Source organism: Ascaphus truei, chromosome 2 (genome assembly GCF_040206685.1).
Source record: "Ascaphus truei isolate aAscTru1 chromosome 2, aAscTru1.hap1, whole genome shotgun sequence".
In the NCBI taxonomy this organism is placed as follows: domain Eukaryota; kingdom Metazoa; phylum Chordata; class Amphibia; order Anura; family Ascaphidae; genus Ascaphus; species Ascaphus truei.
The window spans coordinates 132,486,842-132,500,944 of record NC_134484.1 but is presented as its reverse complement, the minus strand read 5'-3'; the positions used below and the strand labels follow the sequence as shown (position 1 = coordinate 132,500,944).

General features: G+C 42.9%; 1 protein-coding gene across 1 annotated transcript in view; it reads right to left on the bottom strand.

Annotated features, from left to right (window-relative positions):
* NPC1 (NPC intracellular cholesterol transporter 1) overlaps positions 1-14,103 on the bottom strand; it is a 69,878-nt gene that overhangs the window by 1,093 nt on the left and 54,682 nt on the right. Inside the window, exons 12-24 of the mRNA XM_075585047.1 lie at positions 13,657-13,846; positions 13,219-13,401; positions 12,593-12,707; positions 11,563-11,690; positions 10,565-10,705; positions 9,729-9,818; positions 8,056-8,246; positions 7,092-7,207; positions 3,657-3,786; positions 2,833-3,033; positions 2,331-2,562; positions 944-1,057; positions 245-407 (exon numbers count right to left, since the gene is read on the bottom strand). Coding sequence (XP_075441162.1) covers positions 245-407; positions 944-1,057; positions 2,331-2,562; positions 2,833-3,033; positions 3,657-3,786; positions 7,092-7,207; positions 8,056-8,246; positions 9,729-9,818; positions 10,565-10,705; positions 11,563-11,690; positions 12,593-12,707; positions 13,219-13,401; positions 13,657-13,846 — 1,994 coding nt within the window. The remainder of the gene's footprint in view (positions 1-244; positions 408-943; positions 1,058-2,330; positions 2,563-2,832; positions 3,034-3,656; positions 3,787-7,091; positions 7,208-8,055; positions 8,247-9,728; positions 9,819-10,564; positions 10,706-11,562; positions 11,691-12,592; positions 12,708-13,218; positions 13,402-13,656; positions 13,847-14,103) is intronic.

Here is a 14,103-nt window from a genome sequence, read left to right as displayed (position 1 = left end):
CTATCTACTTCCTTGTGATGTCACTGTGTTCAGTAAGTGCTTGTATAGCCAAAGTCCTCCTATGGCCCCCCCCCCCCCCTCCATCTCATACCCATCCTAGCTGTGTCTCCCTGATGACAGGGTGAGGGTGTGATTTACAGTGGAGCCTAATAAAATGCAATTTGCAAATAAATACGATTGTTCCTTCATATCACTGCATGCAGATGTTATCCTACCTGCTTCCCCTGTTCATCTTAGTACTCACCCATGTAACTAAGAAGGACCGGTAGAAATATTAAACCGTGGGTAGCCCCAAGAAGCACCATCGCTAGATACATCCTGAAGTAGAAGATCTTGAATATCTGAGACTTGGAAAAACCCAATACAACAATGCCCGTAAACTTGGTCAGTGTGATCCCACTGAAAACCTATTGGAAGGAGACGATGATCAGAACCAGAGAGACATGCAGCTGTGCGATTCATTACACAAGGGTGACTAACTAACCTAGGGGTGCCTCCCCTAGTGTACTACAAAGCATCCACGTTAAAAGATACTGTTTCCCTTCAATATGGCACTTCTACTGGTCCAACAGTAACACCAAAATAAATGGTAGACAAAGTATTAGGAGGGCAAGTGCATTCACTTAATACTGTAATGTTAGTTTGTACTTCACCTTTCCAAAAAGGTAATGGGCTACCTAAGCTACGAGCACAGATCTCCTATAGTTAAAAATTTGCTAGGAATACATGAAAGTATGCTGACAGAAATCCATAATATAAAAGGTTATACAGATGTCAGAGGGCTATGGACATGGACAAAAGACCTAGTCCCCATCTTAATGAGAATTCAGTGTGCCTAAACGTGGGAGCTGCACAGTAAGTGTTGTAAGGTTAAGTGCAGCGTTAGAACTAGAACTCAAGCTCACATTGCTCATATAAAAAGGTCAGTAACAAACAGACTTACCGAGCTGCCCATATGCGCTAATGCATCTTCTGCACGCTGCACCCGGTTGCCCTTTGTGCTGACTGTAAACGCTCTGGTCACATGGCTGCAAAACTCCACAGAGATGCCACAGGTCTGCCAGGGAAAGAGCGTATTCAATATGATGCCAGTGAGAGCCGTAGCTGGTAGGATCAGCATGTGAGAGGGATGTGCCCTCCCCCCCTCACAGTATGTTTTCCCAATGTCAGAACCATATTTTCATTTCTCCAAGTTATCTTTTAATGTTACAATAATCTTGTAGATCGTAATGTTAACCTCTAGTGCACCGGATCCGTTGGCAATGCATGAAGTGGTCAAATGAGATTTGTACTAGGTTTAGAGTGTTTCAATTGGCCATTTCTATATTTCCCCGAGGAAGACATTTCCTTTTCCGCTTCATCCACTATTACAAGTCACCTGCAGTCCAGTTTACTCTTTATTGCACAAGGATCAGCACAGCAGTAACTATATGATAAATGTGGCAGCCTGGGAGTGGGGAAAGCTAGGCAGGTTAATATTATGGGGCTATCTTAGCTATTTGACAAAAGGTGTAATGAGTAAACACTAAGAATTACTGTAGTTTCTGGTGCAGATTAATAGATGGCAAAAAATTGTCCAAAAATTTGCCAAATTTAAGGTGGCGTAAGTAAAAGGCAGAAAGTGACGCACAGAGGGGCACAGTTTAAATCATAATCTGCATGATGTAACTCCTAAAAGTCCCCAAATTATAAGCAAACATGGTATGGGGCAAAAAGTGAAAAGTGCTTGATACATTAATGCATATAGAGGTGCAAGATTAAAATGACACGATTGTGTCCTTGATAGAGCGAGCATAGTGACAGTCTAATCATTATTCTCTCATACGTTGCCAATTTGTGTTGGCTGCCATATTATTTGAATACAATAAAGAGACACAGTATCTCCATCACTATCTTTCATTTTGCTTTCACACACACTATTCCTTTCTTTTAAGATCTCTACTATGTATTTTGGTAGTGTGTACTACACATTTTGGGAGAAGCTCGAGTTATTTACATTCCAATATTGTATCCATATATCCAGTGCCCACTCCAAAGAAAAATATTTGTTTATAGCTCTTGTACTGGGAATAGGTCATAGCACTAGTTGTGGTTTATATATTTGTTTTTCTAATGTTATTTTCTTTGCAGTCCGATTTTAAATATATATTTAATAAAAAGTACATTTTGATAGTCTAGAGGTATTTCTCAGAGTGACTACATACATACACACATTTGTTCTGCTGTATGATTATAGTGGTGGGCGGTAATACACTAGGAAGACCTCCCAGTTGAGAAAAGGATTAAAAAATAATAATCTAGCAGTTCACACATTGCACCTCGAAACTCACCATAACTAAATTGACAAGGGAAACTGCATTTAAACTGATGCCCCAAAGCCACATCACTCCAAACATGTTGACGAGGATCATGGCAATAGTGACGCACATTAGAACCGCAGACACAAACTCAAAGCCCAGTAGGATCACCGTCACAAAGAATATCGCTGCCAGCGACAGGCAGAGGTTGAAGGTGGTGTCGCTCACGATGGTTAAATATTGCTCGTAAAACACATAGAACACGCTGTGAAAAGGAGAAGAGAAAGAAATCATCTGTATGGGACCAGAAACGCTTCCGTTATACAGGCCAAAAGTCTTAAAAACACCCAAGGATGCTAAATGTTTTGTACAAGGGTGTGAAAAGCCCTGAAATTCATTTCCTGAAGTCTACGCCATTCGGGTTTTTTTATACACCCGTGTTATACGTCCTCTCTTTATCAAAGCAGAAAGCCCTAATCTGCCTCTGACAAACTGTGGCCACAGCGTCCCGTGTTGCTGCAGGTGGATACAGTACCTGTAAGGAAATACACTGTAGTTTTTCTCCTGGGTGTTCATGTTTTCTGTAATGTTGTCTGCTAAGGCGCGAGCTTTCCTCATGGCTTCGATAAAGTCTGAAGAGGTTTTCAGGACTGTGTGGTAAGTCATAAAGTAGGTCGCCCCCACGTCGCTGTTGTTGTTGAGGAGATCCACTGCAGAGCTGTATGCTGCATGCCCACTAACAACAACAAATATATCAGTATGAACAAAACAAAAAACAAAAAAAAGGGATTTTTAACACAGGTGGACAAAGAGAAAGTGGTGGAGGAAATGGTCTTGATAGCAACCAATGTCCCAAACTGTACTACTGAAAATACAATGCCTGGTACTGGCACAATAGCAACAAGCATCAACTAGAACAGGCGCCATCTGCCTGGCTGGAGGTGGCCAATGGAAGGCAGAGGCAGCTTCTCCCAGGGAAAGGAGGTTACACCTCAGTACTCACTTTTACATAAAGGGTTCTTAGGTTTATTAATCTTGCAATGCTGTTAAAGTGTTTTCTGCAGTGTCATTTTAAACCGTAACATGCATATGGCTCCAAATGATGCAACAAAGCTATCCAAACACCTCATTTTAGTCTATTAAACCAAGCGCTGCTGTTACTCCACTTTGGCCTTAAATGAAACAGCTTCTTAAACTAGCCCCAGCCCTTTGGATTCATTGAACAAAATGATGTGTGCTGCTTCTCAGTAGCTCGCTGTCCACCTATTACTATTATTCAGGGAAGAAACGTCCTTTTCCTAATGTGTTCATGTGATCGTATCTGTACTCGGTAATCTGGTCTAACATTTTTATGCTTACCCCTTTCCACATTTTGGGTTAGGATTATCAGAAAGAAACATGGGTAGGAATTTCATAAAATCTTCTCCTACTGGCTTCCGCTTTCCTTCTGGTGTGTAAGGACGGCATCGCGTGCAGGAGGGGTTGACGACTAGACAGAAGCACAGGTGGAGAAAAGGGGATTATTATATGGACATTTACACTTTGCTGGTGGAAGGGTTTTCAGAGTTGAGGTAAAATCATTCAAGTTCATTGTTTCCCAGAAATGTGGAATGAACCAGGAAAACACAGAATGGGATCTCCAACGCGTCTCTCTGCATTTAGATGGAACCAGGAAAACACAGAATGGGATCTCCAACGAGTCTCTGCATTTAGATGGAACCAGGAAAACACAGAATGGGATCTCCAACGCGTCTCTGCATTTGGATGGAACCAGGAAAACACAGAATGGGATCTCCAACGCGTCTCTCTGCATTTAGATGGAACCAGGAAAACACAGAATGGGATCTCCAACGCGTCTCTCTGCATTTAGATGGAACCAGGAAAACACAGAATGGGATCTCCAACGCGTCTCTCTGCATTTAGATGGAACCAGGAAAACACAGAATGGGATCTCCAACGCGTCTTTCTGCATTTAGGTGGAACCAGGAAAACACAGAATGGGATCTCCAACGCGTCTCTGCATTTAGATGGAACCAGGAAAACACAGAATGGGATCTCCAACGCGTCTCTCTGCATTTAGATGGAACCAGGAAAACACAGAATGGGATCTCCAACGCGTCTCTCTGCATTTAGATGGAACCAGGAAAACACAGAATGGGATCTCCAACGCGTCTTTCTGCATTTAGGTGGAACCAGGAAAACACAGAATGGGATCTCCAACGCGTCTCTGCATTTAGATGGAACCAGGAAAACACAGAATGGGATCTCCAACGCGTCTTTCTGCATTTAGGTGGAACCAGGAAAACACAGAATGGGATCTCCAACGTGTCCCTCTGCATTTAGGTGGAACCAGGAAAACACAGAATGGGATCTCCAACGCGTCTCTCTGCATTTAGATGGAACCAGGAAAACACAGAATGGGATCTCCAACGCGTCTTTCTGCATTTAGATGGAACCAGGAAAACACAGAATGGGATCTCCAACGCGTCTCTCTGCATTCAGATGGAACCAGGAAAACACAGAATGGGATCTCCAACGCGTCTTTCTGCATTTAGATGGAACCAGGAAAACACAGTATGGGATCTCCAACGCGTCTCTCTGCATTTAGATGGAACCAGGAAAACACAGAATGGGATCTCCAACGCGTCTCTCTGCATTTAGATGGAACCAGGAAAACACAGAATAGGATCTCCAACGCGTCTCTCTGCATTTAGGTGGAACCAGGAAAACACAGAATGGGATCTCCAACGCGTCTTTCTGCATTTAGATGGAACCAGGAAAACACAGAATGGGATCTCCAACGCGTCTTTCTGCATTTAGATGGAACCAGGAAAACACAGAATGGGATCTCCAACGCGTCTCTCTGCATTTAGATGGAACCAGGAAAACACATAATGGGATCTCCAACGCGTCTCTCTGCATTTAGATGGAACCAGGAAAACACAGAATGGGATCTCCAACGCGTCTCTCTGCATTTAGATGGAACCAGGAAAACACAGAATGGGATCTCCAACGCGTCTTTCTGCATTTAGATGGAACCAGGAAAACACAGAATGGGATCTCCAACGCGTCTTTCTGCATTTAGATGGAACCAGGAAAACACAGAATGGGATCTCCAACGTGTCCCTCTGCATTTAGATGGAACCAGGAAAACACAGAATGGGATCTCCAACGCGTCTCTCTGCATTTAGATGGAACCAGGAAAACACAGAATGGGATCTCCAACGCGTCTCTCTGCATTTAGATGGAACCAGGAAAACACAGAATGGGATCTCCAACGCGTCTTTCTGCATTTAGATGGAACCAGGAAAACACAGAATGGGATCTCCAACGCGTCTTTCTGCATTTAGATGGAACCAGGAAAACACAGAATGGGATCTCCAACGCGTCTCTCTGCATTTAGATGGAACCAGGAAAACACAGAATGGGATCTCCAACGCGTCTCTCTGCATTTAGATGGAACCAGGAAAACACAGAATGGGATCTCCAACGCGTCTCTCTGCATTCAGATGGAACCAGGAAAACACAGAATGGGATCTCCAACGCGTCTTTCTGCATTTAGATGGAACCAGGAAAACACAGAATGGGATCTCCAACGCGTCTTTCTGCATTTAGGTGGAACCAGGAAAACACAGAATGGGATCTCCAACGCGTCTCTCTGCATTTAGATGGAACCAGGAAAACACAGAATGGGATCTCCAACGCGTCTTTCTGCATTTAGGTGGAACCAGGAAAACACAGAATGGGATCTCCAACGTGTCCCTCTGCATTTAGGTGGAACCAGGAAAACACAGAATGGGATCTCCAACGCGTCTCTCTGCATTTAGATGGAACCAGGAAAACACAGAATGGGATCTCCAACGCGTCTTTCTGCATTTAGATGGAACCAGGAAAACACAGAATGGGATCTCCAACGCGTCTCTCTGCATTTAGATGGAACCAGGAAAACACAGAATGGGATCTCCAACGCGTCTCTCTGCATTTAGATGGAACCAGGAAAACACAGAATGGGATCTCCAACGCGTCTCTCTGCATTCAGATGGAACCAGGAAAACACAGAATGGGATCTCCAACGCGTCTTTCTGCATTTAGATGGAACCAGGAAAACACAGAATGGGATCTCCAACGCGTCTTTCTGCATTTAGGTGGAACCAGGAAAACACAGAATGGGATCTCCAACGCGTCTCTCTGCATTTAGATGGAACCAGGAAAACACAGAATGGGATCTCCAACGCGTCTTTCTGCATTTAGGTGGAACCAGGAAAACACAGAATGGGATCTCCAACGTGTCCCTCTGCATTTAGGTGGAACCAGGAAAACACAGAATGGGATCTCCAACGCGTCTCTCTGCATTTAGATGGAACCAGGAAAACACAGAATGGGATCTCCAACGCGTCTTTCTGCATTTAGATGGAACCAGGAAAACACAGAATGGGATCTCCAACGCGTCTCTCTGCATTTAGATGGAACCAGGAAAACACAGAATGGGATCTCCAACGCGTCTTTCTGCATTTAGATAGAATGGGGGAACAGGATGGGAACCCATATATGCACACACACAAACATATTTACTTATATACACGCACAGACAAATGTATGCACATCAATATAAAGAAAAGTATTTACAGTACTTTTATAGAACTAGTAAAGGCGGTTTATGTTGCACAAATTTTCATGTTTGCCACAGATGTGATAAAAAAAACAAAAAAAACAAACCGATGTGATAAAAGCAGAATAGGGGATTTTAAAGCCACGTTTGAATACAGTTTAGATGGCCAAGTTAATTGAGGTTACCCGAAGCGTTGCAGAACTGTTCTGTGGTGTTATATACTCTGCAGCACGTAGACTGAGGCTTCACCCAATCAAAGTAGTCATCAATCCATGAGGAAGGGGAATAACCTATCCTTGTACTGAAGCCAGAGAAAAGCATAGCGTTAGTAAAAGGCAAACGTTTTATACAGCAACGTTAGGACTACTTAAAAAGGATTTCCTAAGTAACGAAAAAATGTGTGTGTGTACGTGCGTACGCACGCACGCTCAACCCTGTCCTCTCTCTAGCAGTGCACCAATTGTACCTAGTGACTGCCTGGTCACATGATCTTCCCCACAGAACTTTCCATCTTTGGTCCTCTTCTGCTGCACTGACAGCCATTTAATGAACCCCCGAGCCGAATCATCGCCGATCACAGGAGAATGGATCGACCAGCATCTTCGCTAATTACTTGTGTGAATTGTATTGAAGGGGGGGGGGGGGGGGAGGAAATGGCAGCTTGTTAAAAGAAGGGGGGGGGGGGAGGAAATGGCAGCTTGGACTGCTGCTTTAAGGTCATATTTACAACAAGGAATGACAACACAGCCCAACAATATTACTCTATACTGTGCAAAGCGTTGCTGGCCCATGAGCACTGTATTGTAATATTCACTGTGGCAGCATCAGGGAGAAGGAGTGGCTCAGCGAGTAAAGGCATGGACTGTAAACAATGACACCGAGTTTGAATAAGGGTTAAATTCCTGGTGTGAGCTCCTTGTCACCTTGGGCAAATCACTATATCTGCCTGTGCCTCAGGCACCAAAGGCCAACTGTAAGCTCATCTGGGCAGGGATGGGGTCTGAAAAAATGCCTGTGTGCTGCATCCCGCCACTATACTGTAACTGTATAGTGCACGGTAACGCAGCACATAAGAATTCAATCCGATTGGAAGAAAAGCGCTATATGAAATAGTTCTCATTATTATACTGAAGAGCATGTTCTACTCACTAGTTGTCCAGTTCTGCTGCATTGTAGATCTGCTGCACCAGTGAATTGTTATTACAACCCGCTCCACCGCACACCATGGCCTGTCCTTCGCTTGAAGTATAGTTGTGTCCTTCTTCAACCACGAAATACACAGGGGGACCAGTGTGCAGGTATTTACTGAGAGAATCAAAATAGCGCAGCACATAGGAGTCCTAGAACATATTGGACATACAGACGTGAGACGGACATACAGTTTCTCAGTCGCTCCTCATTCAGTTAAGCCGAGCCCAGAAACAGAGAGGTCATGAATGCCGTCAATACTGCACCGACACACTTTATTCGAGCAAATACCCAGTATGTACCTGGCAGATACCTGGAATGCGCCGCTCCTCACCTCTGACAAGCCCCGTTGCATTTGCCTTCCCAGCCTGGGTTCATGCCTGGCTGACGGGCGGCTGATCTGTTAAATGATAATGATTAGGATTTAATAGGCTGCAATGCTTCGCGTGTCTACCAGATGGCATAAATTCATGAATTGTAATGCAGTATATATATATATACTGTGCAGTATTGCAGCCAGCGGGAATAAAATGCTTCAATCCCTGCCTGGAAAATACCTCAATGCACTCGGGCAGAAAACAGTCACAAACCTCAATACACCCGGGTATACCCGAATTCGTGGGACTAGCCGAGCTCGAATAAAGTGTGTCGCCAGTGTAGGTGTGTATCATAGGCTGGTGGGAGATAATGCAGGTGAATGGCGTATGCAAAGGCAAAGTGGAGAAGAGTATTTGTGGTGCTGAGGAAATTTCATCCGCACCAAATTACAGCTCCATTCAACAAATTACCATGCACGTTCAATTTGTCTGGTAATATAACCGCTCAGTTACTCGTGATCGTGTTAAAAAAAGCATAGTTATGGCCCTGCTTGATGCGCTGTAAAACAGGTGCCGTACACGCTTAGACCAGGGGTGCGCACGAGATTTTCATGGGGGTGAGCGGGCGGTTGCAGAGGCCCTGCGCTCTTCTCCAGGCATTTAATGCTGGGGGATCGCGTGAGGCCTCTGCAACTCTCAATTTACCGGGACTCAGAAGCGTGGAGACGTGTCGCCATGGCAATGCGGCGTCAAATGACACCGCGGGACCATGGGACGTGACGCGATGCCATGGCAGCGCGTCATCAGTCACGGCGTGACATCACAGGACCCTGCAGCATCATTTGATGCCGGAAAACAAGGTAGGAGGGGCGCGAGCACCAGGGGGAACAGACAGGGCGGGCGCAGCGCCAATAGTTTACGCACCCATGGCTTAGACAACAGAAAAATTAAAATGTACTCAGTACTGTTACTGCAACACCCAATACCCAACACCCAACACCCAATACCCAACACCAACACCCAACACCCAACACCAACACCCAACACCCAACACGATAACAGTAGAAAGTAAATGTGAAATATGACTGTACATTTCCTACCAGCTACTGTAGTGTGTCTCCTGCTTAGGGAAAATGAATCCCCCCAAAAAGCTACGGTGCCATATAATAATTGGCACTATTACAGACCCCATTAAACAACCACCTGGCCCCTCTTGCCACTTGCACAGGAAGCTGCATCATGGGGCCGGTCTCTTGTGCTGATTACTGTAATTCCAGTTTAGACCTTGAGATCGTTAGCTTCAGAGGATTAACTCACATCAGGCATGGACAGCGACTGGTCCAAACCAATCTCCACTTTGTTGATGACCGCAATACTGAAGGATAGGATTCCCACAAACACCGCTACCTGGGAATCACAGGGTAACAGAGTTAACGTTGCAAAGGCGGAAGGCACCACTGTAGAGGGGGATAATGAACTGGAGCTGCGTCTAAAGGATTTTTTTTCATATTATTTAATATTCACTATTTCACGTTAACCCCTTACCGGACCTCTCTAGGAAAAAAAAAGGGTTGGCTATACAGTGGTAATGTGCAACGGAGTAACAACAAAATGAAAGCACCAAGCCATTTAATATATTCTTAACTAATTATAACATTGTTTCACAATAAAATGTGTTTTGTTGTTTAAAAAAATAAATAAAGTTCTAACTGTATATTAACAAATAGCACGACACTGCATACTGCAAACTGGGGAGCGATACTAATGTAGAAATGAATGATGCAGCACTAACAAAAGTGCTGGTGATGGGGCTTTTGGAGATAGAAAGTGTAATATCACAATGGAAACAGAAATATTACAGACCCGGGAAATCCACATTTATAGCATTATCTCTCCAAAATAGAGGGTTTAAAATAAGTGGGGCTGCTCATTTGCAAACCAAGCCATACAAATATCCAGAATCTGATGTGCAACAAGCTCTTGACAAATAAAACGAGGTAAACAGGTTTGCCAAGTACACTGCAAAAGCCACTGCAGCATTCAGAAAGTCATACCAAACCTTTTCCAATAGTACAAATAGCAGCAGATCAATGACTTGCATTGCAATTCTACAAGCGGTCAGAAGAGGGCGATCTCTAGTACTATAAACTCACCACTACAGGTCTTATCCAATCCTTCATCAGAAGTGGGGCGTACACCTTTTTAAATAACAGGTACAGCCAGCTCTTGGATTTTTCAGTCCCACTGTTCTTCCTGCATCCGGGGACACAGCACAAGATGTCCAATCTGTTTTTCTATATATTGGGGGGCAAAAAAAATGGTTTCAATGTCAGCATAAAACAAAAAAAGGCGGACAGACACGGACAATGCATTTCCTGCAAAGACCCCCAGAGGAAGGTAAGCAGCCCATGCTCTGGAGGTTACCGACTGCAACATATCCGACTATTCACCTTCAACTCTCAAAAGACCCACAAAACTCTAAGATAACATCGTACAACGTATGTGACATTGACTAAGCACATTTTTTTTACACAGTAACCTGCTTTAAACCTTTGATCTCTGGCTTGAAAACAAACCAAAACAGGGGGTAAAGTCCTAGTAAGTTTCTCTTTGTTGTGACTAACATAGGAATGCTATCAAATTTTTAAGATGGTCAATAACCCTTTATCTCCAATTATCCCTCACTAACTACTAACAAGCAAGACTTATCAGCAACGCATTACAGTTCTGAACTCCTATAGAACGGCAATAAAGTGTTTTCTTTACCTTTATCACACACTGTCCTTAGAGCACCAATATACTTAATACCTTTTTTTTTTTTTTTTAAAGATGTGTCCCACTCTCGATGCCCTTTCTAATGCTTTTTGATGCATTAAGCTTCCTTAGCAACTATTTTTTTTTTTTTTTTAAACCTAACCACAGAATTATACTGTTTTGCTATTTGTTGTTTTATATTATTTAAAACAAAGAAAAACTGGGTTTTTTTTGCACATAAAAATAAATAAAAAACACACTGAAAACCGGAATCCCTACGTATAAATATGTAGCAAATAACGGCAAGCCATTGTTGAATCTCCCTAGAAATACTGCTTCCCTGAAACAATAGGTCTTGTGGCAGATACACCACCACGCCACTCCCCCACTTAGTCACCTCTTGGCGCTTTATGTCCAGTCCCAGGATGCTCACAAAGCAGGTGATCTGGAGAAGGAAGTCCAGAAACACAGCCATCCCAGCGAAGAGGGAAAAAGTGCGCACAGCTGGCATGGAGGATAAGGCTCCTGCGAGAGGAGGAAATAGCAAACACGGAGGCTATCTTTAGACAAAGAAAAGTACGGTAGAAGTGATACTTGTGGTTAAAAAGCGTGCAAGCTTTCAGCGGCACAAAGGTCTCTCTTTCAAGCAGATTGAGTTTTTACAAACGATGCTGAAATAACATCATGTTTATACAAGAATTGCATCCTGCATTATACAGGTTGTAAGGGAGAGCGATACACAAAAATGCACCACATGCAAATGTAATTTGGGCAGGAATGGGGGTATGGGTGCGAGGGGTCTGGGCAGATGTTAGTGTAACAGCAATGCAAGGAATTAGACTAAAAGGTGTATAGAGCAGGATGTCTGTATACAGGAATACCTCATTTCAAAGGGGTACTGTGTTTATATTTCATAATGAGACACGAATCATTTTTCCCGATTGAGTCCTGTATTCAATGTATCAAAATGTATACAACACTGTTCATAACTCCACTATGGTATTAATCTGTGATCAAGAATATAGGACACCTTCAAGAAGACTTCTCCAATCTCCCACACTGCACAAATCCATGTTAATGTTATAGAAGTGCCCTAATCTCCATATAACTGACAGTGATGCACTGATCCTTTAAAGCATTTTCAAGATGTAAAGGCCTGCAAAGCAGTAAGTGGTTTCCAGAGTAAGTATAGCCGTTTTAGAAGAGTTTGAGCCATACTGTACAGTGCTATGTTGACTGTGAAGCTAGAAGTTGGCCAGACAGGTAACATGTTAACCCCTTAACTAAAACTGGAAAAGAAATGTTAAACGCCAATTTCCTGATCCGCGGACACTTAAGATTGTATGAACATAGCTCTTTTTTTCTGCATTCGCTGTAGTTTCCCTGCCAAAGCTCTGGCACATGGCACTAAAACAAACCATCCTTACCCAAGAAAAAGGCGATGGTCTCAGAAAAAGACGACAAGAACATGCTGGGAGCCACATCGCCCAAGACTCTGCCAATCTGCTGATTCAGATTTTCACCCTGCAGACGCTCATCTCTCTGTACAGGACCAAAATACATTTTATGACTGGTTTCCCCAAACAAATAGACATATTATATAGGAAAGCATTGCAAGAAGGATATGCAAAAATCTGCAACCAAGACACTCAGATATAGGAGCCCTTCTGTCTCTTACTTTAAAATAATAAACATTTTAGTGGCTCTTCACCAAGTTCCGACTGCAGGTCAATAAATAATAGCAGACAGTAAGAGGAGCTTGTTCCAAAATATTTGATATATTTTGCAGCATTAAATACCCCATGGTAAAATTATGTCACTGTGAGTGAATTTAGGTGAAAGCTGTAGAAAATTCACAAATCAAAAATTCAAATTGGTATCTATTGCTTGCTATTAATGACCAGGGAATGTCCAAAAATTTGAAGATCTAAAATATTAGAATAAAGAATTTTTGGGGGACATTTTGCCCAAACAGTCAGATAAAAGAGAGAGTGAGATAAACAGCGATAATACCGATGCAACATACACAACCCTTGGAAAATAACAAATGTACCTGTAATGTTTGAACAAGGATAAATATGTTATCAACTCCAACTGCAAGGACCAAAAACGGGATGACTTCAATGACTATGAGCGTGAGTGAAACGCCTGCATAGCTGAAGATGCCCAAAGAGCATGCCACGGAACTGAGCACAATGAGAATGCCAGCAATGCCCAGGGAGATTTTGGAGTCCACCTGTTAGATCAAAGAAAGACGATTGGAGAATATTGCAAGCTAGGAGTTTTACATCTTGTTTAATACAACAGGGATAGAAAAGTGAACAAAGATCTAAAGTTCCAAGATCCAAAAGACCTGGCAATGCTCTCAGATGGTTGTGTCCTTCTTTAAAAAAAAATACACCTTACTAGTAGCCAAGCACACCTTGCAACCCAGCTTTCAGGTTTGATTAATTAATGTATTTGGAAACGAATCAATAAAAACGCAACATACCAAGATGCTTCTGAAGCTATTAATGTGGCCCAAAGCGAAGGAGATGTAGACGAACATTGAGACATAGCTGATGAGAACAGTAGACAGATCGCTGTTGCTCTCCCGATTGATCTCATCCTCGATGCTCCTCTCAGCAGAGAATGAAATAGATAAATTTGGATTGGTGTAATTTTCCACAAAACTGATGAATCTGAAAAGAAAATAAAGTGCTCTTTATGATTAAAGTAGGGACAGACACTGTAAATCCATGTCTTTCAACATATGTTTAAAAAAAAATCAATATAAAAACACACATTAAATTAATGGATAGATATATGGGTCTTTATGCTGACTATACATAATATAATTACAGAAGATGTTATAGTATAAAAAGTAGACTCATTATGTATGTCCCTTTAGTAAATAGTAGATCGTCCCAAGGGCAGGGACACCTGATGGGGTTCGTTA